The sequence below is a fragment of the Amborella trichopoda genome, chromosome 13 (assembly GCF_054954075.1).
Source record: "Amborella trichopoda isolate Santa Cruz 75 chromosome 13, AtrichopodaSantaCruz75HAP2 v2.0, whole genome shotgun sequence".
NCBI lineage: Eukaryota > Viridiplantae > Streptophyta > Magnoliopsida > Amborellales > Amborellaceae > Amborella > Amborella trichopoda.
Genome location: NC_142348.1, coordinates 9,008,761 through 9,035,911, shown reverse-complemented (window position 1 = coordinate 9,035,911; position 27,151 = coordinate 9,008,761). Strand labels below are relative to the sequence as shown.

Here is a 27,151-nt window from a genome sequence, read left to right as displayed (position 1 = left end):
AGGGATTTTGGACAGGATCTCTTGGAGGTGACCTTTACTCACGTACTGCCCTGTTGCATTGCACAGGACAACTTCATGTATGGGCTTCGACAAACTAGGGCTGATAACCGCGCCTGGGCCTGGGCCCGGCCCTGGTCTCTTGAGGGCCAACCCGCATGAGGAGGGCCCTAGCCCTATCAGGGCCAGGCTCATAAAATTTTAAAAAGAAATAAAAGGAAATAAGGGAGAAACTAACTGGCCCTATCTTGGCTTTGGCACCTGCTTGACCTTGGCCCAGCCCTCGGGCCAAATTTTGTAGCATATGCCCTAATTTTCCAAGGCTGGGCCAAACCACGTTGCGCATTGCCACGCTTATGACAAACCAATGTCTCCTATTGTTCTAGTAGCCCCACTAGCTGAGGCATCAAGGGTCGAGGTTCTGGACTGTATGGGGCCTCAATGATGTGGGAAAGAGGGAAAATAAAATGTAAAAGTGAAGGTGGAGAAAATATATACTCACACAAGGTTTGCAAAAGAGTTCACATCGAAAAAGATCTTTTCACTCGACCCAATATCCAATCTTCATCTTATCTCCTTCTTTTTCTTGTATAATAGTTATATAATTATAAAAAAAAAATTATAAAATCAAACTTTTTTCCTAATAAATAATAAAAAATATTATTCCTAACCCATCATTTTTTAAAAATTAAACTTCTACTTTTACCGCTCAATTATCTACGATTAAAAAAAGCATAAGTAAAATAAATAAAAAAATGGGTGGTTGTACATGGAGGTTACAATCATTCTACTAAGACATAATTTATCTTTTGTACATAGAGCTCAAAATCATTCTTGACCCTTAAATTTCAAAATGGGTGGTTGTGATAGTATCATTGAATATATACAAAGTTTCAAAAAAAATATTCTCAGACTTCGTGACTCATCTCAAGTCATCCAATTCGACATCTAATGAGTGAGAATGATTGTGACCTTCATATTCAAAATATAAATGAAATCTTTATAAACAATCCCTTATGATATTTATTTTAAATATTTAAACTAAATTTTATGTGTCTAGGTTAATTAAGGTGGTCAAAGGTTGATTAGGGGCTCAATCTAAGTTGGGCCTCCTAATCTAGTGTTTGGGACAAAATTACAAGGTTTAAGGGTAGTTTTAGTAGATTTTGGCATGCTCTAAGAAGATTTTGCCTAGTTAGGAAGGTTTTCCTACTTGGCGTATCTAATTAGGTAGTTTACTCCCTAAGCATGTTTAAGGTTCGCTAATTAGGATTTTCTTAATAGTGGGGGCTCTATGGGATTTTTTTATTGTTTTCATGGTGCATGGACTATGGTCTATGGGAGATGTGGCGCCCTATGGAGCGCTACACTAGTATGGTCCCTAGTGCAGTTTAGGGCTTTATGCAAGGGATGGTGTATCTGTGGGGACAAAGCCAGGTTTTAGATCCGGGATGGCTTATTAGTCTAGGCCTCATGGGTATCATGAAATTATGTTAAGCCAGAGCAGGGTGTCTGCACAATAAAACAAACTTTAGTTACTTTTAAAGTAAGGAAAAAGCCCGCATATTGTAGAAATGTGGGTTTGGTAATAAATATATTTTTAAAATATAATTTGATCCTAAGTTTTAGAGAATATATAATTTTTAATATGGTGATTATGAATATGAAAAAATATATATATATATGAAACTAAAAGTAATAATTATTTTAAAAAAACATTTGAGCCGTTATGATTGGTTTTAGATTGACCGCGTATTTGCATCCATCTTTAAGATGTATGCTTTATACCGTTAGACCGCGTATTATAGAAATGCGGTCCAACCTGTATAAAACAATTTTCCTTAAAATAATATGAGAAAGCTTTACAAAGCCTAAACTTAATTTTTTTTTGAAGAACACAATGTTATTTCAACCTAAATTGAACGTGTTTGGATGGGGATTTGTGCCACTGAAATGGTATATGCCAGACGTGCAAAACAAATACCAGACGTGTAAAACAAATACTACACAAAGAAAAAAAAGAATGAATACAAACTAAAGAAAATTGCAACTTAGCAATTAATTCCTGAGAAACAATAAAATATGACAATAAATAATAAATAGAGGAAAACTAATAAGGTGCAAAAAAACTATAATTTGAAAATCCATTCTAAATTAAATCAAAACAAAAAAAATACATTTTCCTTGGTTTTACTAAGGAAAAGTTTTTTTTTTTAAATAAACTTTGAAATCGAAGAAAAATATACCATTGAGTTGTTGATCTAGCTAAAATAATTCCTAATTCTTATCCAATTTACTACATTATTTTGAGAAAACCAAAAACATTTGTTGTGCGAAAATAAGAAACGAGCAATAAGAAAAACGAAATCTACCCGAATCAAACGAATGATGAGCAAATAACCATTATAAATCAACTCTAAGAGTGTCACAAAATCAAAGCCCCAAGAATTTATTTTCTTTAGACTGTAAATCAAATTGACCTAAGTTCAAACTTAACAAAATTTCCAATTTTATAAGTTTTTCTATATCGTATTACTATGGGTCTGATTTAAAAAACTTGTTCATCATCATCATCATTATCATAACTTTATTTTAATTAATTGGGGTTGGCTACACAAATCCTGATCCGTCATTCTGCTATATTAAAGAGTACTTACAAAAACTTGTTATGGATCTCTTAACAAAAAAAATTACTAATAGGCCCAAGTTTGTACATGTAATGGCCTCAAATGAGCCACATTTCAACGATATTGCTGCCAAACAAAGGAAAAAAAAGCCCCACAAGGGAGTCTCTCTTGGACTCAAGTAATTTCCTAAGAATTGCTATGACTCTGAATAATAGTTACTGGGCGTGGCACCCTAGTTTGGAGCTCACACTCTGGAACCTACCTTCAGTGCTATGTGGTCGGGATCTCGATCAGAACCGGTTTCAATTTTTTTGGAAGCTCGTTCCTATTTATAGGATTCTCATTCCTATTTATAACATAGCTCAATCTCATAATCGCATGGATTGCGATCCCACTTTCACACTGAACATATTCTTTTAAATTGTGAATCTTGTGCCCTCACTCACCAGTGTGTGTTAGAATATGTGTTAACACAATGCCAAAAGTGTTTGCTGCCGATGGAGTAAATTTTTTAGTGCCATAAAGGAGAAACCTAAGTTACTTTTCTATAATGAAATATAAAAACATATTTATTATTCATTACAGATTAAAACGAAAAGAATAAAATTATTGGAAATATTTGATTTATTTAACTTTTACATAATATGGTCATGCGGGTTCACAGAAATATATGTTTTTAAAAAATCGATAGACCAAATTTGCATTTATTAAATTTTTATTATTAAAATATTATCTCGTTTATTTTTTATTTTTAATGTGTAATTAAATGCGTATGTAATGATTAAAATTTGAACTAATAAAATATTAGATTCATGTAATGAAATTTTTATTATTAAAATATTTATCTCCTTTATTTTTTTATGTTTACGATGTGCATTAAATGATTAAATGCGCATGATCAAATTTTTAATTATTAAAATATTTGATGCCGTCACTCACGTGTGTGTTTTAAAATACGTGTTTTTACAACACAAAAAGTTTGTGCTATTGATGGAGTAAGTTATTGTTTAGTGCCATAAAGGACAAACCTGAATACCTTTATAATGAAAGTTAAAAGTAGATTTATTGTTCACACGAAAAAAATAAAATTATAGAAAATATTTGGTTTATTTAACTTTTATATAATATGGTCTTGCGGGTTCACAATGGTATGCGCATCATTTCCATTTCAAAAAGTATATTTGTTTATTGGGGAGAGTAAAAAGGGATATTCGAACTTTTTTTTTCTTGGGGAGAGTAAAAAGGGATATTCGAACTTTTTTTAGAAAGTAGCTTGAATAGAGCTCGATCCTTTTCAAATAGAATGCAGTCTTTCTTGGATGGGGGTGTGACTCAACCTTAAATGAGATCTTATTCCTATTGTCGATGGTAGCGCGATCTTAATGAACACGGAAACATAATCTCATTTTACATGGAATGTGTTTCCATTAAATAAGGATCTTGATCCCAATGTATCTAAAACTCGCCCCCTATTCAAACGGGATTTCGATCTGTAACTTCCAGCCTCACCGGAACGTAGTCCTCGAGCTCCGGAGCTTTGGGCAGTTATCGATCTGACACTCCCGCTCCTGATAACTACACTCTGAATTACATAAGCCTGTACAATGAATCGAGTGGTTCACTACAGTGAACCACTTAGTTCCTAACAAACTGAGGCAATTCCCTTGTTCATGAGCATTTGGAACTGAAGACAACCAACCACCACCCCCGCGCATTTGGCCAAGGTTACCCCATCAGGTTCCTAGTGGACTCAGGCGACCCCAAGTTGACTTGATTTTTTTTTTTTAATTGCCTCAAACAAGTATGTGCAAAAAGCAAAAACAAATACATATTCCAATACTCTGATAGGATTCACTTGAACTTATCATCTTGGGTGCAATTTGTATAGAATCGAGGCTCTAAACAATCAATATAGAGCCCACCTTCAAATAGTGTCGAGAAATGTGGTTTCAATATTAGAAATCTTTGACTAGCCTTAAAATATATTTTCATCTTTAATTATAAAATTTAATGCTTCAAAAATAGTGTAGATTGAGTAGATCTATAAAAACTTGATTAACTTAAAAATTGACGGTCCAAAAATGCATTACAAGATGTACCATTTCCAAAAATGCATTACAAGATGCACTATTTCTCAAGTCCATGCATCTTGATGTCAAGATGATCAATTTGAAGATATTTAGGCGTCAAAAAAACTTCTTCTAGTGAAATATTTGAGGTAAGCTCTAATTTGATTGTTTAGAGCCTAGGCTCTATATAAACTTTTCCTTATAATTTTTCACTCATGCCATAGACCATAATGTTATCTTGTCCATAACCCATGGTTTTATCTAGGTTGTCATGGTCATAAGATGTTATGGACCATAATGCTGATTAATTTAGCTAAGAGTTCGGTGGGTTGTACCCAACGCCTCCGAAAAATAAAGGAAATAAAATCTCTTTTAAAAACAATATTTTTCCATGGATTCTGGATTCAAAAACCTTCTTAAGCATTGCAACTCTATTTTTCACACTTAAAAAATATAAGAAAAGTATACAATGAAACTATTAACCTTTGATACAAGGTAGTCATAATTAATCTTTACCATTGGATATGAAATTGGGTGGTTCCATTTATTCCATTGACCAAGCTCAAAATTCAAAAGAAATTTTTTCTAATTTTGTAACAACACCTAAGCTAACAGATTTCACATGAGATTGTTATTAGTAATTGTGACCTCCTTTTACCAAAGGTAAATAGTCTCATTATATACAATCCCAGTATTCGGAGTTTGGAGCTCCTAAAATTGTCAAATTCTTAATAATCTACAACCAATTGGAATTTCATGTTCAGATAGCACTCAAGATAGAGGATTCTTAGGTCTCCAAACCCACTATTCTTATCTTTCTTAATCTTGATTGTGAGGTCAAGAAGATAAATCTGAAAAAATTTGTGTCCTCAATCCATCTTTTTGATAGGTTTTGAGGGCTAGTGCACAAGGTTTTGGTGCTGCTAGAGCCATGCCAAACACCAGGGGGGGAGAGCATATTCAGTCACACAATCACTCAATTAGTTAACAATCCACCCAACACTGGGTGATCAAATGAATCCCACCCATGATCTGGGTGCCAGGATCAAAAGTGGGTAAATAATCAGAGAAGCAAATGGCTTAACATGATCAAGTTTTTATAATTAATATAAGTAATTACGTACTCGCTATGGTGATTTAATAAAGCATGCCATATTTGAAAGGGAGGTATATGGGATTCAGCCACAAGTTTAACTGGTTACAGTGTTGTCCCATGTTCAAGAAACAAAAAAAAACCATACGATCATCGTTCTCTGAATAAATGGAACATAATGAGAGAGCGGTGCGGACTAGAATATGACATGACCTGAGTGTTAGATCCGAACTCTCTATAGTCCATTTATTTATTGATTGGATGGTCTTAAACAGTAGTTACCGTAGATATGTATGGTCATGTGGATTATGGACTAAACCTTAAGCATTACTTTTGAAGCCTTAATGAGAGAACCACAAGGTTGGCCAGAAAAGCCAAACACTAATATAAGAGTTTCGAGAAACTAGGCAATCAGATTCAGACAAACACAACTTAATTGTCTTGGGAAGTATACCGTGCACAGTATTTTGTGGTCCATGATACACACAAGGACATCAACCTTCGGCTCCTTTAAATGGATCAGTGTCATCGAATTCGCTTCGCTTCAACTAAAGAAGCTAAAGTTCATGATTCTTGTACTCAATCGAAGCGAAGAAAATCTGAAAACACTGTTGGGGTAAGTGTAGCCATTAAAGTTGGGGTAAGTGTAGCCATTAAAGGCTTTATGAGTGTTTGTAATAAAACATTTTTATATAATGAAACATGAACTTAGTGAGAGTGTGGTCAATTTATATGTTACAAAATATTTTTTTCATATTTTTATTAAGTGCACATCACTATGATGTACACACGCTCCAAATTTTAGATCATTCCGATTAATAGAAAAAAAAAGTGAAAAATGAAACGCTACTAGACAATCGTGACCGTGCGACGAACTTTGGACGGCGATGAGTATAGGCGAAATCACCGTTTATTTTTTCTTATAGGCATTTTGTAGTATCTTTCATATATATATATATATATGAAAAATTGAAACTTCATCGCATGATCATCACCAATCAAACTTCATTGCAAGGTCATAGTTGTCCGGTAATGTAATAATCCTAAAATTTCAAAAAAAAAAAAAAACAAAATCAAGAAACTTTTAATAAATGATAGTCCATATGAGCATGATGGTCCTTAAGGACCATCACTATATTCAAAAGCTTTTGGTTTAAGCTTTTTCCTTTCTCTTACCCGTCCTTAGTTGACGTGTTCCTTAATCGTCTCTAGCATAATATTAAAGTAACACCTCAGATATGAGGTGAAGCCTAATAAAATAATATAATAGTTTGTTATAAGAATTTAAATTCGAAGATATGAGGATTCTCACTCTAGAAAATTTTGAGATCTCTCTCTCTAGTCGAAACACAGTGAGCTCCTCTCTCTAGCCGAATTTTTATCGGAAGCTCCCTCTCAAATATTTTAGGTAAGTGAATTTATTATCTTGAAAAGTAATCCGTTCTTTTTAAAAATGAAATGAAATAATTATTTATGCTTATTATCATGACTTTTAAGGGCGATAAATTTTTTGTGCACGCGACCTCATTATTTTGAAAAATAATCCTTTTAATACAATTATGATATTAGAAATTTTAAATGCTGTAAATTCTTAGAAATAAATTTATTTATTTATTTTTCTTGTCTATTGTTAGAAAATTTTAGAAATAAATTTATTAGAAATAAATGTGATAGTTCTGCTTTTACTAAAATTATGAGATTTCTTTCTACTGTTTTTTTAATATTTAGACATTATAAAATTCATGTGCAAATGACTACCTTATTATCTGAAAATCGATATTTTTGCAATTGATTATAGCATTGTCTGTGAAATGTTTATTTACGAATTGGCATCACATAAATTGTGATAATTCCGTATTCTTGAATTTCTATAAGAGTTTTTCTATACATATCAGATTAGTAATTATGCTAGAATGTCTTTACGAACTGCTACTTTTCTAAATTTGAGCCCAAAATATTTGACTAGTTATTTTTTAAATATTATTGAAAGTGACTGTTATTAATGGTGTTAGTGAAATTCATATTAATAATTTCAGTGATATGTTGAGTATATGATATTGCTGCTTTCGAATGTTTAAAGAGATTTAGAAATACTTTAAGTATGCAAGTGGATTCATTCGGTTCGCCGGTGAGGTATAAGTGGACCTATCTGGGACGCCGGTAGAGATTAAGTGGACTCATCTGGTACGCCGGTGAGGTATAGATGGACCTGTAGGGATTAAGTGGACCTATCTTAGACGTCGATAAAGATTAAATAGACCCATCAGGATGCTGATGGGCTATATAGGTGACTTACTTGGGACGCCAGTAGGGTATTTTGTGAAATCCTTTGAATTATGCACTGCCGTTACAATGTTATATGCATTTCAATTATTCGGATTATAGTTAATTATGTATTTTTTAAAGTGAAGCTGTTAATGCATTTCTGTTAATAGATCTCTTTTTGAAAATATTGATATCTTTCAATCATGATTATTTTTAGGATTATGATGATCACTTACTGAGTAGCCAAACTCATCAAATTATGGTAAACATTTTTTCAGGATAACTACGGTTTCATTTTGAGTGCTCGTCAGGATCAACTTTGGAAGATACTGTAGTTGTGCTTAAACTTTCTTTTGTTACTTTGTAAGAATTCGCCTCTGTAAATTTGTCTTATCAAGAGATGTATATATATTTTGACTGTCACATCTCAGGAATACCAGTATTGTAAATTCTTGGGCGCGATAATTATGGTATCAGAGCAATAGGTTTAAGATTCTTAGGAAATTTAAAAAGAATGTACTTAAAATCTCATTTATTGCGTGTACAGACTGGGACGAAGTCAAGATCCAGAATAGCTGAAGCTAATATGAAAGGAATTCACAAAGCCTTGGAAAATATGGTTGCTTTAATGCAACATCAGATGGAAAAGAACAATCCACCCAAGCAGTCAATTACGTGAAATGGTGGGAGTAATATCGAATAATTTAATAAATTGAACCCACATTCTTTTAAGGGTGTTGTAAACCCATTGGAAGCCGAGGGATGGATTTTGCAATTGGAGAAAATATTTGAGATAATGGAATGTCCTGATGATAGGAAGGTGGCCTTGGCAGTTTTTTTGTTAGAAGGTGAAGCACAACATTGGTGGCGAATGGCAAAAGGAGTATTGGTCAAAGAAAATAAACCCTTGACTTGGGAAGTATTTTTAGAAGCATTTAATGAAAAGTATTTTCCAGATTTTATTCGAGATAAAAAAGAAATGGAATTTCTGGAATTAATCCAAGGAAACCGGATAGTAGTACAGTACGAGGCCAAGTTTACTGAATTGGCCAGGTTTGCACCACATATGATTAACAATGAGGCAAAAAAGGTGAAAAAATTTGAAAGGGGTCTCAGGCCAGCTATTAGAAGCACAATATCAGTCTTAAAATTGAGAACTTATGCTGAAATAGTGGATCGAGCCCAAATTGTTGAAAAAGATTTTGAAGATTACCAAAAGACGAAAAATCAAGTTAGACCCACACCATCCAATCGACATCAGTTTGAAAGGGCAAACAAGAAGCCAAAGCTCTTGCCACTTCAAAGCCCAATAGAACCATGTAAAAAATGTGGGAAAAACCATAGATCGAGCCCTTGTTATTGGAATACGGGAGCCTGTTTTAAATATAAAAAATTGGGGCACTAGATTAGAGAATGTCCTAACTTACAGATGCAACAGCTTCCAAAGCAGAGAAAAATAGCTCAAAAGCCTCAGATGAAGGGAAGAGTATTTGCCATCACCCAACAAGACGCTCAGGCCGCAAAATCAGTGATCCAAGATACTCTTATTATCTTTCAAAAAATAGCTCATGTTTTGATTGATCCTGGATCTACTCATTCATTTGTGTCACCACACTTTGCATGCCACTTAAAGGTAGAACCAGAACAATTAGAACACATTCTAGAGGTAGCCACACCGATGGGAAATTCAAGCGACACCAATATAGTGTACAAATCCTGTGTAATGAAGATAGAAGAAAATGACCAGTTGGTTGATTTAATACTCCTAGAAATTCAAGATTTTGATGTAATCTTAGACATGGATTGGCTTTCTGCATACCATGCAAGTACTGATTGTTGCAAGAAAATAGTTACCTTTAGTATTCCGAATCAACCAGTATTTTACTTCAATGATATCAAAGAAGACTCCCCATCATATTTAATCTCCTATATTCGAACTAATCGCCTCCTTTGAAACGGGTGTCAAGGCTTTCTTGCCTATATCACAGAACATAGGATACCACTCCGGTTATCCGATAATTTCCCGACGTTTTTTCTAAAGAATTACTAGGATTACTGCCTGACAAGGAAATTGAATTCTCTATTGAATTATTACATGTTACTCATGTTCTTTCTGATTCTTGGAATATCTTAAAATATCGTCGATGAATACCACAATAAATTTATCCAAAAAGGGCTTAAAGACCCGATTCATCAAATCCACAAATGCAACCGATGCATTGGTTAATCCAAAATGCATGACTAAAAATTCATAATGGTCATACCTTGCTGAGTGATATGTTGAGTACATGATATGAAGTATTAATAATTTCAGTGATATGTTGAGTACATGATATTACTGCTTTCGAATGTTTAAAGAGATTTAAAAATACTTTAAGTCTGCAAGTAGACTCATCCGGTTCGCAGGTGAGGTATAAGTGGACCTATCTGTGATGCCGGTAGGGATTAAGTGGATTCATCCGATACGCCGGTGAGGTATAAGTGGACCTGCAGGGATTAAGTGGACCTATTTGGGACGTCAATAGGGATTAAGTAGACCCATCAGGACGCTGATGGGGTATATAGGTGACCTACTTGGGACGCCAGTAGGGTATTTTGTGAAATCCTTCGAATTATGCACTACCGTTAAAATGTTATATGCATTTCAATTATTCAGATTATAGTTAATTATGCATGTTTTAAAGTGCAACTATTAATGCATTTTTGTTAATATATCTCTTTTTGAAAATATTGATATCTTTCAATCGTGATTATTTTTAGGATTATGATGATCACTTACTGAGTAGCCAAACTCATCAAATTATGGTAAACATTTTTTCAGGATAACTGCGGTTTCATTTTGAGTGCTCGTCAGGATCAACTTTGAAAGATACTGTAATTGTGCTTAAACTTTCTTTTGTTACTTTGTAACAATTCGCCATTGTAAATTTGTTTTATCAAGAGATGTATATATGTTTTAACTGTCACGTCTAAATTTTTGGGGCGTGATAGGTAATATTTCAATTTTTATTTTTGTTTTATTAATCGAAATGATCTGAAATTTGGAGCGTTTGTATATCTTAGTGAAGTACACTTAATAAAAATATGAAAAACATAATTCATGAAATATAAATTGACCAAAATAAACCTTGTAAATTTTCAAGGGTATTTTGGTTAATTTATATTTTTTGAATTATTTTTTCATATTTTTATTAGATACGCCTCACTAAGATGTACGCAAGCTCCAAATTTCAAGTAGTTTGGATTTGTAGAAAAAAAATTTAAAATTGAAACACTACCAGACAATTGTGATCGTACAATGAAATTTAGATAGTAATGAAAGTAGGCAAAATCACCCTTCATTTTCACCTATAGGCGTTAGGAAGGGTTTTCCCCTATATATATATATATATATATATATATATATATATATATATATATTCCCCGACAAAACCACATTGATCTTGCTTTCAAACACTTGCTTTGTTGAGTCCTGTGTTTTCATCATCTTCGGCTTGCTTCGCATGAAGAAAGTGTCTTCAGCCTCTTCGCCCAAGTCATGGTGGGGTATATTAAAAATTTTTTGCATGTGTTTTAATACTGGAAGTAAATGAAGCTCCAACTTACATATCATGCTTGTGCCAAAATTCTGTCTTTCTCTTAGTTTTTTATTTCTTGTTTAGATTTTTATAATTATATTAATTTAAAAAAATTAAATTGAAGCCTTCCCCCCCCTCCTCCCCCGAATAGACCAAAGTGCTTCCCCCTCCCAGCCAAAACCGAAGATGCCCAAGAAGCAAATCTGATAACATTGAAATGGTTCCCGGCCAAACAAAAAAAGCCTTAAAAGCAAATCAGATAGCATTAAAATGGGTGGTTGAGATGCAACTTCCAGTGGACGCCCATCATCGAGAACCGCAATTCCCTTCATTGTGATTCAAGGTATGGACAGAAGATGCCCCAGTGCGGTACCATGGATAACAATAACACCATTGGTACATGATCATATATCACCATCCTTATGACCACAGAAAATGTATGTTCTTATTCCATTTCAAAAGATAAATAACGAAACGTATCCTCCATTTCATGAAATTATGAAATGCACAAAGAGGGTAACTTCATAATGTTTTTCCTTCTCATACAAAACATGAGTGCTTTTGTTATCTCACCGGCTTTCTATAAACAACCTACCAGCTTCACAGTTACATAGAAAGAGCATTCATTTGGGAACCACCATACATAAAGGAAACTCACTTGAAAGAGTGTTGTTGGAAAGAGAAAGCATAGGATGATCTTCTCTTAATAAATCTATGTATACGTCGGCGATAACGGCATGTCCTACTCGCTCTCCATCATGACCATCTCCGATAGGAGGTCGTGACACTTATGATCATGAAGTTTCTGCAGTCACATGAATCATAGTATAAATCCCCTTTTCTAAATGTAAAAGCAAAATGCATAAATATCATCTCATATAATACACCAACAGTAAGTATACACATGAAATAATGGTAGAACTCAAGTTACAGATACAACATACATTGTACACTTCGAAATCAAAATTTAGCCGCCAAGTATGCTCAAGCATAAAAGGTTACATAACTTAGAGAGACATGGTTCTTCATATCAATACTGCAGATCAAGGACCTAAATTGGTGCATCAAGGCAAAAATGGGTCCAGATGCGGCACTTTTTAGCAGGAAAACAGCAGAAGACAGAATTGCATATAGAGAGTTTTAGAAGAATATGATGAGAAGAGGAAGGAAAAAGGAGATCATTTTTAACAGCTTCTTGTCTCGCTCTGTGGATCGTAGTCGTATGCTTCTCCTGCCTTGATAAAACGGCCCTTAACGCGCTTTCGGACATCGGCTCTGGCCTTTCTAGAGGCGTAACGGATCTGCTTCTCATACCTGAAAATCAATGAAAAATGTTGTACAAAAAAATGATTACCAAGTGAATGATGAATGGTTAGATTAGCAGTGAGAGAATTCATGTGTTTAGACGTAATAGCGTTGCATCAAACAAAGAAACAAAAAGAGAGTATCATTCTATTCACAAGAAGATTGCTTTTTAAGAACAGTTTGCACATGGCATGCCTGTAGCATAAATTGCAACAGTAGAATCAAAATATGGTAATCTAGAAAGTTATAATAAATAAATAAAAATCGAACATGGAAAGAAAAGAAAAATCAAACTTGCCTTTTACCTGCCATAAATGACTATCACTAGATTTCTTGATCCTGATATGAACCGGACATGGTTAAGCTCATATAAGAGCAGTAGAAACACATTGGTTTTTGGAAAACAAGTGACTGAATGATGCAGACATGTAATCCCAAATATGTTCTTTCTATCGACTACCAAATAGGACTACTTTTCTTTTTCTTTTTCTTTTTCTAAATGTTGACTGTGTACTTATTTAATTTGATACAGTCTAAAGATATAATATTATTATTATTATAAAATAAACAGTTATAAACTCGACTTGGGCCTGCCCCAGGTCTTCCAGGCCTGCCCTGGGTAGGGGGGTTTGGACCTGGCTGTGTCCAGGTTATCCAATTTGCATTCAGGTTGGGTCCCGCTTGGGGTTGAGCCAACCAGGACCCAACCCTTATGGACCCCCAGTACCATATGTGAGAGAGAGAGAGAGAGAGAGAGAGAGAGATTCGAAAAATACTGTTAGTAACCAAAAGGATAGTTCCCTAATAAATAAAAGAATAGCATAAACAGTTTAATGAGTTACTGAATGCAGCCCTCTCCATGAGCCAACCAGGACCCGACCCTTTTGCACCCCTAGTACCATAAGAGAGAGAGAGAGAGAGAGAGAGATTCAAAAAATACTGTTAGTAACAAAAAGGATAGTTCCCTAAGAAATAAAAGAATAGCAAAAACAGTTCAATGAGTTAATGAATGCGGCCCTCTCCATCTCACTTAATGAGCCACCACAGCTATAAGGAAGGATTCAAGAATCAAATACCAGAACCTATCTAGTCTATCCCCACAAAATTATGACAAAAGTCGCAAGGGCTTAGAAAATTATGGATGAAAAGTGTCATGTAAAATTTACCCAACAAATTATTCATTGAGATAGATACTTACATGCGAATTTTCTTCTTCTCTTTGTACCTCATCATGGCATTACCTCTAGCTTCTGAGCTTAAAACAACTTCATCGGTTGAGTTCCATAAAGGCTCTCCACTGAAGGAATTGGGGGACATCCCACTATCGACATAATCAGTTTCAGTACTCAGTCTCGAGAGAGAAAATGATAAACTGGTGAAAGCTGGCTGAGTATGGTGTGAAGAATCAGCACTATGAGAAGGCTTGTGAGCTCTTTCAGATGCTCCAACTACTCCCTCTTCATGAGAAGACAAAGTCATGTGAACAGGAAAAGCTGCTGGAGAACCCTGGCAGGAGAAGAGCAGGGATCAGATTCTGTTGGTAGGATCATTAAATTGGGAAAATGGGTTAAAGGACCATAGAAACTCCTAGGATTTAAGGTCACATGTCCATTGAAATGATGGACAATTCATCATTTGGACAATTTCATCATTAGAGTCATGCCTTGTTCTAGAAGGGGCTAATGAAGCCTATGGGTGAAGGAATAGAGAGAGAGAGAGAGAAAGAAAGAGAGAGAGAGAGAGAGAGAGAGAGTCCTCTGAAAGGTCAGGCCATTGGCGAAACGGATTTCGTTATGGATAACAGGATTTAAAAAAAAAACCAAAAAAAAAAAAAACTAAAAGAAACTACTTCAATGAACCCATACTAAGTCCAAATCAGTGTTCAAAATAAAAATCCATGGCTTACTCGGTGATCACCAAAACCAAGTCAACTCCCTGAGTTAACACAAAGTGCCTATAATGGCATTCAAACCCAGCATGTTACCATACCACATGTGAAAACAGCCTTTGAGTGTCAAAGTAAAATAGAAAAATTATACTTGAGCAAAAGCTCAGATATATCAGAGTTTATCAGTTACAAAACTTGCCTACTGAACAAGTTGACTTAACCTGGTGAATTTTCCCAACTTGGTACAAGGTTTTTTCACTTAACAGAATTATCCTTTTTCTACAAATGACATATTTTGCAAGAGAAAAGATAAAAGAATATGCAACACAAGTATAGACAACCTGTTGTCTAAGGTAGTTCAGTATGTACAACTATAAATGTATGGACTAGTCAATAGGCAACATAGCCCCCATGATATATTTCTTTGTTATGTATGCGAAAGGCAAATACTCCCCATTGAACTTGAGAAGAAAACAATCCAGAATGACGTACCAAGAGGAGAAAAATTTCTGCCTATTGACAAGTAGAAATCTCTAGTGGATACAATCTTGTCAAGAGTGAGAAAAAGTTTTATAACCGGAAGCCTGGACAAAGTGATTGTATTCAACTTATTATATCAAGTACTCATTATAAAAAGTAGTGCAATTGACAGGCAATATCCATTCATTCGAAAACCAACATCATGAGGAAATGAGGAACTAGAGCTGACTGAATGTCCCCAATCAGGTTTGGAGCTCAATCTCAACATGGCAGGAACCAATTCCATGCATATCAATCAAGAAAGGAGGGGAAAGAAAGAACTTGGTAACAACCAACAAATAATATACCCTCAAGAGAGTGGCATCATAGAAGAGATCATTCTTGAATGCATAGCAAACTGAATACTGGAAATGGCAGAAAAATCTCCCTAAGTTTGAAGCGAAAAGAAAAGTCAAAATATTGAAAAGATTTGGTATCTCACAGATATGCAACACTAATGGCAAAACGGACCTTCATAAAAGGGACTCTTACAAAGAACTAGTATGCGCTTCTGAGAAGATCAAGAAAAATTGATGTCAATAGTCAGATGCAGAAAACTCCAGTGGGCGGGAAGCCCAGGAAAAATCAACATATTGGCCACATGCTATTTCTCTGATACCATTACCGAACAACAACATTATTTCAGATGAATACAGCTGCCAACAGGTTTCTTGAATGAATGAGCTATGTCCATACAACGTGTAAAGGGTAAATCCATGAATAACCATGAATATAAAAGGGAAACATAACCACAAATATGACCTCAATCTCCTCACAATAAAGTTATTACAATGCAATACCATCCCACAATCTGCAAGGACCAATTAGTTACCAGCGAAAAGAAAATATTGACCTACAAGTAGAACACCAAGTTACTCAATATCACATATGGTCATTTGATCGCTATGAGATGAATTTTGTGAAAAAGTAAAACAAATGTTAAGCAAGAAATGAGGAACATATCAAGATGCCTTCCACACCCCAGTCTGAGATTAAGTTCCACATTTATTTCCAAGAAATATATATAAAATCTCTACAATTTTAAATTGATATCACAAGCCACTGATATAGATGATAGCTAAAGTAAATTCAAACTGAACGAGATGTAGTCTTCAAATCAGACAAGTTATTAAAAGGAGTTGATTTATAAAATGTGTGGTAGAGTGGACGATTATTAAAACATTCACTAGCACAGAAATGGATGGAGTAGGTCAGCATTTTCAAATAGGCATTCATCCAATGCCTGATTGCTCTAGTGCCCAGCACATCTGCCGTCCAAGATGACTCATCTATCTATGCTATATTGACATTACACTAAGTAACAAGCTTTCTATTTTTTTTTTGTATTTGTAACTGCAGGACTAGTCGTGTCGCATTTCTTTCAGTTGGTGCAACAAATGAAGAAAAAACATCTCTTTCGGAGAGAAAAAAGAGAATAATATCCTTTGACTCCCATCCGTTTACAACCAACGTAATTGTCTTTGTGTTTGGGAGTGCGCAAAGGACAATAAAACATAGTTTCACTTTTACAATTACAACAGTATGGTGAAGTGGTACCATAATTTTAGTCAATAATCACATCCCTTCCCTATAAGCTTATGTGTATAACAGCAAATATTTAAAATTTCAAATAACCTGTGACGTGAAATCAGACTAACCTGAATAACACTGAAAAGAGAGAGAGCAAAACCAGATAAAGAATAATGAGCAAATGCCATAGCCATAATCATGTTAAAATAAAATAAAAGTGAAACCGGAATTGGGTTAGTAGTAGGAGAGGAAACAGGAAACATCAAATAATAAATACCAAGAGAAACTATTAGAAAAGGATGAAAACATATATTCATTCAAAGATCACATCAATATTGAATAACAAAAAGATATGCAAAAAATAAGCAAGCGTTAGTCAAAGATCATGGTCAAATGAAAGCGATGTTGAACAATTTGACATCATTATGAAGATGGACAATAACAAATAAATCATGTAAAAGTCAAGATGTATTTATTTAACCTTGAAGGATCTTTGACAGACTCTATCTGATTTGCCAATGGATACATCCCTTCCCATGTAGGAGCAACCCGCATCTGTATCATCAAATATTGATGCAGCTTGATCAGGACCACCCCCAATAAGATCTTCAATGTTCTGGAATGTGGGATCAACATCCGGCATGTTGAAACCATCACAACACTCTATTTCTTTGCAAATCCCAAGATCTTGCATGCTTTGAGACCACAACTGAAAGAATAAATGACAGACTTTAGATTATACAACGAATTAAGCAGAAAGAAACTAACAAATGACAGGGGATTTGAAAAACAGCTAACAAGGGAGCATGGTCCTACATACAGTCAGGACCTGCAAACAGCCCAACACAGAGAAATAGTATGTAGTTTTCTTGGGACCAAAGCAATATCACATGAAATTCATTGGGTCCCGAGACCAGATGAAGAGAGAAAGAATTTTTATCTTTGTAATCTCATCAACTATTCAACAGTTTCGAAAAAGAAACTAACCAACTATTCAAAAGGTAAAAGTGGCAAGGGTGCAATAGAAATGGTTCATGAAAAAACTTTTCATTAGAATGTCCATGTGATGCGATCAATTTGCATCATCATGATAAGTTAAAATTTCTTAGTTATGACCACATACGTTGTACTGAAACAAATAAGAATAGATTAGTTTTATAAGGACTAGTTTACCTGATTACTTTGAACTGGACTTTTACACTGCCAAAATGAATCGCCTTGCAAAGAGACTCCAGCATTAGAAGAAGAACTCAGTGGCTGCGGTTGAGATGTAATCAATGAAAAAGGCTGCATTTGTTGCTGCAGATGAAGATTAAGATTATCCACTTGCTGCTTATCAATATGCTCTCCTTGGGAGTGTTGCTGATTCATATCATTGTCTTGGCTTAGCTGCCTGCAAGTTTGAGTTTCAGGTCTAAAAACTTCATTTTGCACTCGCAATGAAGAAGGTCGGCTGATGCTTTCTGAAAGTTGCAATTTTTCCAAATCAAAGAGCTGTTGTAGAATGGGGTAGTTTGCTTGGTGCCATTGATTATTGTGAACCACCTACAATATGTGTAAACCACAATGATGATTACAATCAGTATATAGTGATCATGAAGAAACAGCCACTTTCATTTGAGGGAGCAGTCTCTTCCCAGTCCTAAATGTAAGAATCTATAAATGTAGGAAGGACAACTGCAAGTGTTTTTTTCTTCTTTCTGTTTTTTTTTTTTTTTTAGTAGTGCAGTGGGGGGATGGGGTCCCCTAATTGTAGTAGGAATGGAACTCAAGACCTCATGTTGTGGCGCTCCACCACCCTAAACAACTAGCCTTGAGCCCATTTCTAACTACAAGGTTTAGAATAAATGTTTATGAAGGCCATAAGCTAGGAACTTCCTTGATGAGTTAGTGTTGATTTCAAATCCAATTTACACTAGACAGTCACAATGGTATATACCATATGCAAGTGTTTGGGAATATGATCATGCCAATCCACTTCACCAATATAGTGGCAACATTTAACATTCATTTGTTTTAAACAAGTAGTTAAGTCAAAAGGCAAACCATATTAGAAGGTTCCCAGGTGCCATATCAGCTTCAGCAGCTTTCACACAGGTGTATTCTGCTAGAATGAAAACATGATTGGGAAATTGCATAGAAATATGTCATAAACTGAATTTTTTTTTAAAAAAAAAAAAAAACAACTGCACAGAAATATCACATAACTTAAATTTTTTTAAAAAAAAGAAAAATCAACTGTAATAGTGAACCCTAATAATTTATCAGAACTACATTTCTGCCTCGAAATAATTGGTCAGATAAAAAATGTGATACGGATACATACCCATGTATGCACTGATATTTGATAGTCTCTTGGTATATAGATATAAGACTAACCATGTCACATTATTTTCTCTTACAGCTGAAAGGTACTTAAAAACTTTTAAACAGTTTCAACAATAAGAATTGTATGTATTCTCCTACATTTGATTCCTCTCTCCATTACATGGTTTAACTGATTGGTATCAATGACCAGCAGCTATTCTCATTTCCATCTTGCTCACATGTCATACAAGTATTCCTCAACATTATGTTTATATTTCTTCTCTCTCCACTTCATTGCTGATAAATAATCTTCCAGAACAAATTACTTGCTAGCCCTTCCCTTAATTCTTTATAAAAGTACTTATCAAGTTACATGCGAAGTGATTACAACCCAAGACAATCCTTGAGATCCCAATTTTGACTTATTGATAATAAGGTGCTGCAAGCTTGTGGTGAGTTCACAAAACTCAGTTCAAAGATTACCCAACATGAAGCTGTAAGCATACCTTCATCAATTCGATCCATTTACTCTAAGAGAGAAGAGGAAAACAGAAGACAAAAATCATATGGAAATTCCATGTTGTTTACACTCTCGAACCTGCCTTTTTATTGATAAATTTCAACCATGCCCGTGTTAATATTGGAGGTCTGAAGGCTATCAAAGATATTTTCATTAGTCAAGAAGCAAACAATCAAATGAACTTCTTATCAGAAAACAAAAACCATCAAATGAAATAGTGCTGATACAATCATGACCAACAAATTTACCCAAAAAAAAAAAATCATGACCAACAAACAAATCAACAACTATAAATAACATTATTAATGATTGTATCTCTATACAACACATTGCCTTACATGTTTATGTGGCTATTATTTTACAAAAAGCCATCCTTATACAATTAAAGACAATGTAATAAATTGACAAAATCCATGAATTTGGTCCCATACCTTGTTTTGACTTGATGAACTCATTGAACAATCTGCAACAGATGCCCCCAAAATCATTTCATTTAATTCAGCCATTGAAGCACCAGATCCATCCAACAATGAACTCATCGAAGAACCTGCAATCCGCCCCTTGCTCACATCCACTCTAAAACCTTCTTCATCTTTAAGAAAATGAGCAAACCCCATTTCCCTGCACAAATTCAAATCAATCCCCCATAAAGCTGCAAAATCCTTAGCAGGTGGACACCCAATGTAACCATTCACAAGCCTCTTACTATGTTGGACCACATTATGGTGAGAATCGCAATCACAAGTTCGACAAAAGAAGAGTTTGTGGTCCATACACTTGAGCACGGCTTGTTCTGTGGAGCATGATCCACAAAGTAGCCCACGCACATGCCTATGAGACAGGGCATTTGCAGAGTGGACACGAGCATCGCAGGCCAAGCAAAGAAAAGCAGCATCAGCCTTACAGTAGATGAGCGATCTTGATTTGCCACAAAACTCACAGTTTTTTTCCATTTTCTGATTTTGAAAACCGTAATTCTGAGACTTCGCTTCGGGATCCAGCATTCCCAGTAAATTCCAAGTATAGTTGATAACATGGAATAGAAGCGGCTTTTATGAAATTCTAAAATCAGATGTAGTTGGGAATTTCCTATCCTTCAAATCTATCACTCGCATTGAAACTTTACCCAAGTTAAGTTGAGGGAAGACATCCAAATGGCTTTTTTCGTTGGCCTAAATCGCCATATTGTAGATTGCAGTTCCATGCTCAAAAAGGTAAAAAATTAGAAGGGAATCTGCAGTTTCTGTCCATTACTCTTAGTCCATTTATGCCAAACGTGCAATACAGTTCGATAACGTCTGCTAACACGTCAAATCCAAAGTAGATGAGAATGAATCCATCTTTATTAAACCCTGAATCCAACCTGGAATGAAAATTGTGGAATCAAATGGATAATAAATATGAAGTTTTTAATTATAAGCATGAAAATCATCTCAGTGAGGGTGAAGCCTCTGAACTGGTATTATAAAGTAAAATTTTCAAGTTCTCCACCTTCTAGTTTTCTGATTAGTATAGTTTCTCACTTGTATATCCAAATATCAAGGGACACCTAGAAATTGAGCATGTATAATAACTCAGAAATTGAAAATAACTTTCCAATAAATAGAAAAAATCTTTCGCAGAACAGTCTTAATTTCCAGCTAGACAGAACATCCATGGTTTCAAATAGAAAATACTGCTCTCTGTCATTACCAAACACCTAGAACTGATATCTCATATACTTCGAAATATGTAACTAACCAGAAAAACAAAATCAGCTTTAGCTTCAAAAAAACCCTATTTTCTGCCTGACATCAAAATCCATGGTTCAAATGCATAATACGGGCCTGTATCTTTAAAATCCTCCATAAACTTCAAGACTTCTCCACAAAACCCTAATGCAGATGTAGAACTCCATGGGCTCAAATAGAAAGAGGCTCAAAAGAAACCACTTCTATCCATAAGAAGCGGCTCCTAAACACGAGGCCATAAACCCTAACTACCAAAGAGAACGTGGAGCTTTCAAGTGATTCAATAACCAAAGCACAAGGAAAACGCCATGTTAAAGAAGACCAAACCTCTCTCTCTAGAGATTAGAGACATCTCTCTCCATCTTTCTCTCTCTACAAGTCTAAACTTTTCTCTTAATTCGCTCTCTCTACTGTTATGAACTTTTGGTCCTTTGCGTTTTACCTCGTCATCGCCACGTAACTACGTGTAAATGACGTTTAACACGTTGTATGATGACATGTCCCAATTATAACACGCGGCGCAATTTCATTTGGCATCGTATTATCCGTGTGGAAATAATTGCTTTTTGCGATCCCAAAGTTCAGGTATCCAGCTAATGGGAAGCCAACACGTATGTTAAACACAAGTGGACGGCTTCGGTTCTCACTGCGCTTTTTTATGAAATAACCCTTGATTATGCATTTAATTGCGTGAGGTGCCCTTCTTGTGAGCCTTTTTCTCTGTTGTTCTCACGGCTATGAAACAAAATTGCCGAAATCTCGGGGTCGCGGACTGTTTCGGCAAAAGGTGAAATTTCGGATTTCACGGGTTGAATCTCACGTGGAGCCGAAATTTTGAATTTCAGGGGTGGAATTTTATTTTTTAGTTGTTACTAATATTATATGTAACAGAATACGGGAAAATATTGATTGGGAAGAAAATGTTCGATACCTGAATTTGTAGTTCTTTTCTATGTTATTACCGAGCCCCTTTTTTTCGTTACTTTTTTATATCACACAAATAATCTCAAAATAATTTATTAAAATTTTAAATTTTTAACCTAAAATACCCTCACTTTAACTTATGTTTCTAAATTATGATGCCCAATATCTACCGGTCGAGTGTTGGACCAGCTTACCACCAACCGGCTTCTAATAAAAAGTGCCAATTTGACACGAAATGTGCCAGACCAACTTTTAATATTCAAATTTTGTTGGTCCGACACAAAATGTATTGGATCAGTTTACCACCGACCTGCTTCTAATAAAAAGTGCCAATTTGACACGAAATGTATTCTTCTAATATTCAAATTATGATGGTCCACCACAAAATGTGTCGGACCTTTGTTTCGCACATTTTGTAATATTTGCACTTTAGGTCTATAATTTTGCGGATAGCGTGCAAATCCGATGATCCTTGAAGAACTAAATGGATGGATGAACAGTCCAAAGTTATAATAATATATTTGTAAAGGACCCGGTTTCTATGAGTCCATGTAGAAACGAGGCACCTCTTAAAAAGCTATTTTTGAGATCGATTTTTGGACTTAATTTTTAAAGATATGCAATCTTTAACATGGAGATCATGAATATAAAAATATAAATAAATTTTCAAACTTAAAAATAATAATTCTATTAAGGAAGCATTTGGATCGTTAGTTTCAATTGTTTTTAAATGAACTACCTATTTGCATCCATCTTAAAAATGAATGTTTTATACCTCTGGACCACATATGTACAACCTACATGAAACAATTTTCCATTTGCAAAATATGAAATTTTGTTTTTTTTTTTTTTTTAATTCATAACAATGATGGTTAAGATTATCGACTCTTGCTCTCTCTCTCTCTCTCTCTCAACATAAAAGTACAAAAAATATAAGCTTGTGGAGCATACTATCCATTTACATTCCATATGTTCCCAATCTAAGCATATGTTCAGGACCCTTTTGGGAATGTAACATGTTCAACCTAGCAACCAAACCTCAAAAAACAAAAGAAAAAATTCAAACTGCACTCTTCATGTGCCTGAAAAACAAATATCCAAGGTTGAAATAGAGACTGTATCCAAACATTTTGGGGATGAAACTCAAAACCAAATTTCATTTTGAAAATAATCCTACGGTTTGGATTTTTTTTTTTTTTTTTTTTTGACAATAGCCAATTGAATGAAGCATACAACAACTTGCCTTTCTTAGCCAACGAATCAGCCAACTCATTCCCTTCCCTCAAACTATGTTGAAAAGACACTCCCAGAGAAGTAGCAAAATCAATAATCTGCAACCATATATCTGATGAAGTTGCCACGACACCCTTTGTTCACGCTTACACCACAAGATAGTATTCAATGAGTCTCCCTCAACCAAGCAAGGTTCACCCCTCGATCTATCATTGATAAGCCTTAAAGCTTTCCATAAATGCTGCCATCTCAGCCATATTAGCCATAACGACTCCACCATATGATGATTCTTAGTTGGATCTCAAAATTTTAGATCGAAAAGATCTTCCCGAGCAACCTTTTTTGCCTGAAGAAATAAATATACAGTATGCTCCAGCAGGAAGATAATATTCATACTGGAAAACAAATTCTAGGGCACAACACATCTGAACAAGAAAGGGAGCCATGTGATTTTGTTGAAAATCGTACCTCGTGTGTTCATATATTCCATTATTGGGAGAACACTTTGCTTTCTCGTGTGTTATTGTAAGCACTGCACACGTGTCGCATGGCATAAATAAGCGAAACTCATCGCGAGTCTCTTTTTTATTGTCCTCATAAATGAGCATCTTCACTTTGCAGTTTCCTCAAAATGCCCAAGCTGCTCACATAGATTCCTTTGTTTATCATGCATCTTCTTTAACCCCTTGTAATTATTTCCTATGAACTGCTGTCTAACTTCACCAAGTTGAATTTCTTAATTTTTCCATTTGATTTTCAATGTTGATTTTGATAAAAGATATAAGGACCGATGACCTCACTGAGGATACGGGTATTTGAGCAGACTAGCGGATAAGGATTCGTGTAGCCAATCTCAATTAATTGAAAAAAAGCTATGATGATGATCTTTGGTATTGATTTCTCCAGATATTATAATCTCGCCCTATGCTTGAGTATATCCAACTCTACACATCAAGTTTTTTTCAGTTCAAATTCATAAAGATGAAAATAGAAACCTCCCAAGATATTAGGCTGGGCTTGGTCTCAATCGGTTAAGGTGCCGGTGATTATAGTACTAAGTACCAAGTTTGAATCTTAACTGTGTCGATGATTATAGTCTAAGTACCAAGTTTGAATCCTACCTCTGAACTCTCCAAAAAAATAAAAGGAAAACAATGGAAATAAGAACCGTATAATTCATATGGTCTTCATAACGCCATGATCATGAGGTTATCATTCTACTATCCATGTGTTGGAGAGTGATAGAGAGGAGCGGCTAACAATGCATTGCTTCCATTGCTGCTCTACTTTCCCATCACTGTCCGACCCATTCATTTTGACAGCGATAAGCCACATTGTCTTTATTGTTACTATGACCATATGGATCATGTAATGCTTTGCCATGAAATACATGATGGATTTCATCGAAACAAAACTCACCTTGCTGTCTAAGCTGCGTTCAGGAGAGACTCTCTACGACGAAGTGCAAAGCGTTATCGATCATGTTGCAGTTAGGGAAGTAGGATCTGCAACGCCACACAATTGAGCAGAGATTTAAAGGTCTAATGTGTTTACACCCCTTGGATTTGGATTGAAGCCCCCACCTCTTCCAATTTCTGCTATCGCACAGGCGCGGATCTATCGAGCAATATTAATGACTGGACCCCCTAACCCAGGCCAATCCTTCACATAGTTCAGGGTGCATTCTCACTGTTGAGTGTGCCAGGCCACAGGACCCATTATTTCAAATAGCCACCCTTGCTTGTGCCACCAAAATAAGAACTTAGGAGACTGAAAATATTCAATTTTCTTGGAACAAGTTAATTCCAAATTTCTTCATCCTAAGTAAAGGTAGCTTTGGTCATCTAGGTCGTTTTCATCGTTTTCCATTTCAAATGCTAGTGAGGAAGGGAAAACTCTTGTCCTCATTGCAGTTGAAAGTCATGTGATGGCTAAAGAATTTTAAAGAGAGAAAAGAATTTTTCAAAAACATAATTGTGTCCCGCACTTTTTTTGTGCGGTGGTTCTTTTATTTTATATATAATAGCAATACAATAGTACAAGGGAAAGGTTTCTATGCTTCCCCTACAACATAGAAGTTCTATCCTTTTTATACAAATTGTATGAATATGAAATTTGGTACGTGCCATCCTTTCATTGGGGCACACCAATAAAAAAATATTAAAAATAATTTTTTGATAAAATATAATGACAAAAATACCCCTTGATCGTTTCAAGGGTATTTTGGTCATTTTATTTTATTGAAATATGTTTTTTATATTTTCGCTAGTGCGAGTTAGAGGAATGGACGTCCAAAATTTGGTGTCAAAATAGTTTATAGAAAAAAATTAAAAGTAGAATAGTGTAGAGACGTGATATTGTGATTGGGGCAATATTAACCCTCCATTCAGAATGGACTGTTGGATAAGGGAAATGATAGAACTTCTATGATGTAGGGGAAGCATAGAAAGCTTACCCATAATATAATAGATACTTTTTTATCTTGTTACAAGCAATATATATTTCTCTGTCTTGTTACATTCTCTAAAAAAGATAGCAATATTTCTATTGTTGTCTTTTCAAAACTAGGATTCTTGAATTTTGTTTTTATCGGCCCTTCAAACTCGGCTAGGGAGGCATCTGAAGTCCAAATCTAAAGCAAAGGTCCTGAAAAACATCTCAGGACATTGCGATGGTACTTTCTCAGCCACCAACAATGTTTTTGTTACACACAAAAGTACCCCATCCTCAACGCGTTGAACCTCCTTTTCAAACTAGGATTCTTGAAATTTGTTTGTTTTAGAAAATTCCAGTCCATATCATTCCTCTGCTCATTTTCCATAGAGAAAGTATCTTTACCCTTTTCAAAATGAAAATGATGATGATCTTAAGTGTCTTTTTAAGGCCTATCATCTTCAAAGGGTACATTACGCAATTTGCCTTTCTTGGGGTAGTGGGTAGGACATATGGTGGCCATAGAACTACAACACAAGGTTCAAATTCCAACTTACCATGCATAGTGGTGGCAACGGGCGGGGCCACCCGTGACCCTAGTAGCGTAGGGCCGGCCAGGCCCCACAACCCTTGCCCAAGCCCAGCCTTAGCTCTATCAGGAACGAGCCAGCCAAATAAAATGAAAAACAAGAGAAAAAAGCAAAGAAAAAAAGGGCCGGGCAGGGCCAGACCAAGTTAGCCTTGGCCAAGAACCTACATGACCCTTCCCTCGGGCCACACTTTTCAGCTTAGGCCCTAATTTTTTTAAGGCCAGGATGACAAGTCGAGCCACCCGGCCCGTGCCACCTTTACCCATGAAGAAACAAAACATCTCAACCCATAAAGCAAGAGGGGCAATCTCGATTGCTGAAGAAAGCTAAGATGGGGTGCGGTGCTTTTTTAGCGTCGCCCTTTTCATAGATGCCATCCTTACCCATGAAGAAACAAAACATCTCAATCTATAAAGCAAGAGGTGCAATCTCCATTGCCTTTTCAATGAAGAAAGCTAAGATGAGGTGCTTTTTAGCGTTGTCCTTTTCATAGATGTCGAAGACCTCTCCAACTCCAAAACCTCTATGAATAGGAATGGCTCG

At 35.4% G+C, this 27,151-nt stretch overlaps 1 protein-coding gene across 1 annotated transcript in view; it reads right to left on the bottom strand.

The window, feature by feature from the left end:
• Nucleotides 1-21,799, bottom strand: part of LOC18432501 (uncharacterized) — a 31,391-nt gene extending 9,592 nt beyond the window's left edge. Inside the window, exons 1-6 of the mRNA XM_088855359.1 lie at nt 21,439-21,799; nt 20,130-21,061; nt 18,045-18,416; nt 17,353-17,580; nt 14,133-14,440; nt 12,819-12,943 (exon numbers count right to left, since the gene is read on the bottom strand). Coding sequence (XP_088711485.1) covers nt 12,819-12,943; nt 14,133-14,440; nt 17,353-17,580; nt 18,045-18,416; nt 20,130-20,702 — 1,606 coding nt within the window. The 5' untranslated portion in view covers nt 20,703-21,061; nt 21,439-21,799. The remainder of the gene's footprint in view (nt 1-12,818; nt 12,944-14,132; nt 14,441-17,352; nt 17,581-18,044; nt 18,417-20,129; nt 21,062-21,438) is intronic.
• Between the last annotated feature and the right edge of the window lie 5,352 nt (nt 21,800-27,151).